The following is a 6,000-nucleotide window of genomic DNA, read 5'->3' as shown; positions in this document are numbered from 1 at the left end:
ACCCACCCACCCATCCATCCATCCATCCATCCATCTACCCACTGACCTATCCATCCACCCACCCACCCAATCATTCATCTATTCATCCATCCACCCACCCAATCCATCCATCCATCTACCCAATCCATCCATCCATCCATCCATCCATCCATCTATCCACCCAATCCATCCATCCATCTATCCACTCACCCAATCCATCCATCCATCCATCTATCCACCTAATCACCCATCCATCCACCCATCCATCCACCCATCTACCCACCAAACAACCTACCCATCCATCCCCTCACTGAAACATCCTACAGTGCTCTTTTGGCTCAGGCATCCCTGCAAACTCTAACCCTTCACAAAGACCCAATGGGTTCACATCCCATTCCAAGGCCCCCTTCCATATTCTCTGCTGCCTCAATCTTCCCACAGCAACCACATTCAGCTTCACTTTTCAGCAATGGTGAAAACAACAAGCAAAAGGGGATGAGAAGAGCCAAGGTTGCTATAAAATATGGGTGGGGATGGCATATACCCATTCCGGAACAGTGCAGTCAAGGCACCAAAGGCGAGCCCAGGAAGGGGGTTGGGAGGGGCAGAGAAGAGCAGATCTCTTCTCCAACTCTCTCAGAAATGCATCACAACTCACAGATCAGAGTTGGAAGGGACCTTAAACGTCACAAGGTCCAATGCTTTCATTTTATAAATGGGGAAACTGAAGCTGAGACTAACTACCCAAAAGAGGATTTGAACTCAGGTCTTCTTGACTCCAAGCCCAGTGCTCTATCCATTGAAATATCTCACTACCTCTTCAGGAAAAGTAAAGAAAATAATTTAAGTATCATTAACCTTCCTCTTACCTGGTTTTTCCAAATTTCAAACTTCAGTATATGACCTAACTTCTTACTTCACCCCCATTTTATTTTCCTCTCCGTGTCTCTTGTGTAAAAGGAACAAAGAGCACTGAACCTAGAACCAGAGGACCTAGATTCAAATCCTAGCAGGGATCCACACAGGGGTCTGCCTGTGTGATCTTGGGTGAGTCATTAACTCTTTGAGCATCAGTTTCCATCTACAAAATGGCGGGGCTGAACTAGATGGCCCTTCAGTTCTAGGTCTGCGCTACTCTGAGCCCCAACTCTGGCACCATGAGACGCGCCAAGCGATCTGCGTTATAAGTCAACATCACTCTCACCTTTGGGAGGAATTCCACCCACCCACCTACCCATCGTGGAAAAGGAATGTGTGATGTTATTACCCACCCTGTCCCAAGGCCATTTTATTTATCCAAATGCAGAGATCCTGAGAGGCAAAAGAACCTTCTGAAGATCAGAGTTCGGTAGTGAAAAAGCCAGGAGGAACATGGTACCTGGTACAGAGTAGGAACTTCATAAATGTCTACTGCACTGTGTGTGGAGTTGTGAACTGATCCAACCATTCTGGAGAACACTGTGGAACTATAAAACTGTGTATACCCTTTGACCCAGCAATACCACTACTAGGTCTGTATTACACAGAGATCAAAAAAGAAAAAAGAGAAAGGACCTATTTGCACCAAAATAGTTATAGAAGTTCTCTTTGTGGTGAAAGAGAGGGGGTGGCTGATCAAGTGATGGTATGTGATTGTGGAGGAATACTATTGTGCTATAAGAAATGACAAGGGAAAGATGGCAGAGTGGTTCAGAAAATTCCAAGTTCTCTAGAGTTCCACCACAAACAAGACAAAACAGCATGTCAGGGCAAACGCAGAGCAGTAAAAATAACCAAGAGTTGAAGCAGAATAGTGGGCCTCCTGGGACAACTGGAGAAGATGCGAAGAAAAATCCAATCCAAGGACCCAGGTTTGGTCCCTGTGAAGTGTAAACACCTCCAGGCTAGTTCTGCTGGGGCTAGATGGCTTGGAAGGCTTCCTCAGCCCCAGCCACATGAATTTTCACCTCCCGGGCAGTGTGGGAGTCAGGTGTCTGAGTGGGGGAGGATCAAGGGAACCTTTGCTGATAAGGGACACCAGGCCCTGGGCGAGAAGGAACCAGCACATGCCAGTGAGGGCAGAAGCAGCAGGGGGACACTGCTAGCTGTGGGTGCCTAGAGGAGCGCAGAAGTCTTGGTTTCAGTTCCAGGCCAGAGAAGAGAACTGAAGGAGGATCTGAGGCCAGAGGCACCAACCCCCATACCCTAGGACTAGAGGTGATTATAATAACAAACTGCTATTTTAAAAGAAATGAGCAGCCAAAAGAGAAAGAACCCAACTATGGGAATACAGAAATGGGGTTCATCTTCAGAGGAGGACACTGAAGCAAAAAAAACCCTCTTCCACCCCAATGTTAAACGGTCACTTGTCCAAAAAGAATTCACAGAAGAACTTAAAAAAGACTTTAAAAATCAAATGAGAGACACTAAGAAAAATAAAAAAAAAGAACAAGCCAAGAAAAACAAGAAGATTATGAAAAGAAAGTCAGTCAACTGGAAAGGAGATCCAGAATCCTCAAGGAAGAAAACGACTCCTTGAAAATCAGAATTGGAGAAAGGGAAGCCAGTGAAGTTATAAGAGACCAAGAAATAATAAAACAAAGTATAAAGAATGAAAGAATGGAAGAAAATGTGAAACATCTCATAAGAAAAACAAGGGACCTGGAGATCAGATCAAGAAGAGAAAACAAGAGTAATCGAACTACCTGAAAGCTACAATCAAAAAAAAGAATCTCAGCAGCAGCTAGGTAGCACAGTAGATAGAGTCAGAAGGACCTGAGTTCAAATCTGATCTTAGACACTTGACACGCACTAGCTGTGTGACCCTGGGCAAGTCACTTAACCCTGACTGCTTCACCAAAAAGTCCAAAAAAAGAATTTTGATACAATGACACAAGAAATAAACTGTCCTGAAGTATTATAACAAGAGGGGAAAGTAGTAGAAAAAATCCACCAATCACCACCTGAAAGAGATTCTATAAGGAAAACCTACAGGAATAGCATAGTCAAATTCTGAAATGCCCAGCTCAAGTAGAAAATGTTAGGAGCAACAAGAAAAAAAAACAATTCAAATACAGTGGAGTCAAAATTAGAATAACATAAGACCTAGCAGGTGACCCCCAAAGACCACAGGTCTTGTAACACTATATATCAAAGAGCAAAAGAACTGGGGTTGTAAGCAAAAACATCATACCCAGCAAAGTTAAGCATAGTTCTGAAAGAAAAAAAAAAAAACATTCAACAAATTGCCAGACTTTCAGGATTTTGTTGCAAAAAAAAAACCTGAACTCAATAGAAAATTGGATATACAAAATCCAAGAGAAACATAAGGTATACATCCTCATTCCAAAGGACTCAATAAGGACAGATTGTTTACTTTTTATACAAGAAAATGTAAAACATGTGTCAATTAGTAATTGGGTAGTTCAAAAGAAAGACGGGGTAGAGCTAAGCGTGACGTCATTCTAAAAAGTAACCGGTTAGGAAAAGGCAAAAACAGTAATGATCTTCTACAAATGAGAAGCGAGAGGAAAAAGTGACACAGGAATTAGGTAGGGGAGGAGGGCTGGTGGTTCTGAAAGCCTGCTCTCACTGGGAATGGTTTAAAGAGCGAACAATACGTATACACCTAGAAGAATGTAAGTGTCCTAAATTCAGAAAGAAAGAAAAGGCTAAAGGGACGGGGGGGATTTTTAGAAACAACCCTCCTCACATCACATCTGGGTTAAAAAAAGGGTATAAGAGTCTTCTAAATGTATAAAGAAATATGAGGGTGAGGGAATAGGATGGGGGGGTATAGAAGGGTGTTTAGATTAACAGAAAAGGGATAAGGAAGGGACCTTTGGAGGGGGGTAGGTTAAGTAACAGGAGGGCAAGGTAGGGGGTAGAAGTAAAGTCGAGGAGTCAGGAGGGATAGGAAATAAGAGATATACACAAACAAAAAATAAAGATTACGAGTAGAATTTATTTGGCGGGGCAGCTAGGTGGTGCACTGGACAGAGCACTGGCCCTGAATTCAGGAGGACCTGAGTTCAAATTCGACCTCAGACCAAACACTTGACACTTACTAGCTGTGTGACCCTGAGGAAGTCACTTAACCCCAATTGCCTTGCAAAAAAAAAAAAAAATCTATTCGGGAAAAAAAGCTGCAGTAGTAATCATGATCTCAAAATTAAATCTCAAATAGATTTAATCAAAAGAGAAAAAGAAGAAAAACTACACTATATGTCAGCCATATTAATCAATACCATTTTGGACTATTTAAAATAACTAGACCATATATGGTTGGAAGATTGCTGTGTTTAGGGAATGATGAGTTGGTGGACTTAGAAAAATATGGGAAGACTTGGACTTATGAAGGAAGATGTTATCCACCCTCAGAGAAACAGTATAGTACGGTCCTACATAGATGGATATGAATGCCTATGTCTACATGAGAGTATGTTTACAGATATCTAAGTAAAGGTGTATATAAGTGTATGCACGTGCACATGCCTGTATATATGTTTATGTGTGTGAATGTATGTGTACACATATATATGAAAATGTATCTGTGCTTAATTGTAGCCTTCTTGGGAGAGTGGGGAGAGAAGGGGGAGAAAAGAACAAAGTAAAAAATGCACAGCAGAGAACAAAAGTAAACTGACAAGGAGGCAAAGAGAAGCTGGCAGCTCTGAACACAATGTGCAGTATTTATTACATAGGCTTTCTTGAATTGGAAATTTATTGTGGTCTATTTTGTATACTCTTTTATGCTCTGCTGTGCACATGGCTTTTCCTCTTATTTTGTATTTAAGTTTTAATATGCAGGTTTATAATATGTTTCTTTTTCTTTCTTATTGTGTATTTAAGTTTTAGTATATAAGTTAAAAACAAATAAATTAAAAAAAAAATGATGAGGAGGATGGTTTCCGGGTTCTACTCATTTCACTTTGCATCAGTTCATATAGGTCTTCCCAGGAAACCATCATACACAGTAACAATCTTGTACAATATCAACTGCAAATGACTTGGCTACCCTGATCAAAACACGGATCTAAGGCAATTCCAAAATATTACTCTCCACCTCCAGAAAGAGGAATGATGAACTCAGACAGCTGAATGAAGCAGACTGTTTTCTCTTTTTCTTTTTTTTGGGGGGGGGAGGGGGAAGAAACATGGCTAACTGCATGGAGAAATTTGTTTTACATGACTTCACATTTATAATGGGTTTTGTACTTCTTGTCTTCGCAATGGCGGGGGGTGGGGGGAGGGAAGAATTTGGAACTCAAAATCAAACAGAATCCAAAATTAAGCAAATAAAGAAATGAATACCTGACTGGGTAGACTCCAGGTCTAGCAGACTTTTCTACACAGCTATTCCTTGGGCTAGGAAGACGTCCTGTCCCTCCCCCCACCCTGGCAGCCCCTGAAGACAACCAGGGACCAAGCCTCCCCATCCTGTCAGGCCCCTGGGGCTGACTTAGATGTACTTACAAGCAGAGTTATTCAGGTGCTGATCACGCAGCGTGTGAAGTTCCCCAAGCAATTTGTCCATTTTCTGTTTCTTTTCTTGCAACACCCGCATTTTGCTAAAAAGCTGAACTTTCTCATCAGACAGCTGTTCTGAGACAGATGAATTTCTGCTCTGGGAAACCTCCCTGGTTAATGAAAGGCTTTCTGCTTGTCTCCTATTATCTGGAACAGCTGGGACCTTAAAAAGGAAAAAAAACATACATGCATCCTTATTCAGATACATGTTCATGTGTTATAACAAGCATGAAGTTACTCTGAATAAAGTAAGGTTATGTTCTGGCTTGCTTGTTTTCCTACACATAAACACACAGATCACAGGCCCCAGGGCGGACGAGTAGCCTCCGTCAAGTGAACCCTTGTGAGGGAGCCAAAGGCTACCACTAAGTGGAATGACCCACGACTACAACCCAGGCACTGGACTCGTTGAAACCTTCATGTATTCACGTTGGGAATGCCCAGCCCCGGGCACCAGGACCACTCGGATACCCAGAGCAGGGGCTGGTGACTCCATGTCCCTTCTCTTCCACC

At 42.3% G+C, this 6,000-nt stretch overlaps 1 protein-coding gene across 17 annotated transcripts in view; it reads right to left on the bottom strand.

The window, feature by feature from the left end:
• The window catches only part of PCM1 (pericentriolar material 1), an 80,464-nt gene that overhangs the window by 51,043 nt on the left and 23,421 nt on the right, over nucleotides 1–6,000 (bottom strand). For all 17 annotated transcript variants that reach the window (XM_027853608.1, XM_027853612.1, XM_027853610.1 and 14 more), the window contains one exon: nucleotides 5,434–5,650. In XM_027853608.1, coding sequence (XP_027709409.1) covers nucleotides 5,434–5,650 — 217 coding nt within the window. The remainder of the gene's footprint in view (nucleotides 1–5,433; nucleotides 5,651–6,000) is intronic.

Source organism: Vombatus ursinus, unplaced genomic scaffold, assembly GCF_900497805.2.
Source record: "Vombatus ursinus unplaced genomic scaffold, bare-nosed wombat genome assembly UNPS02010193.1, whole genome shotgun sequence".
NCBI lineage: Eukaryota > Metazoa > Chordata > Mammalia > Diprotodontia > Vombatidae > Vombatus > Vombatus ursinus.
This window is presented reverse-complemented; position numbering and strand designations above follow the sequence as displayed.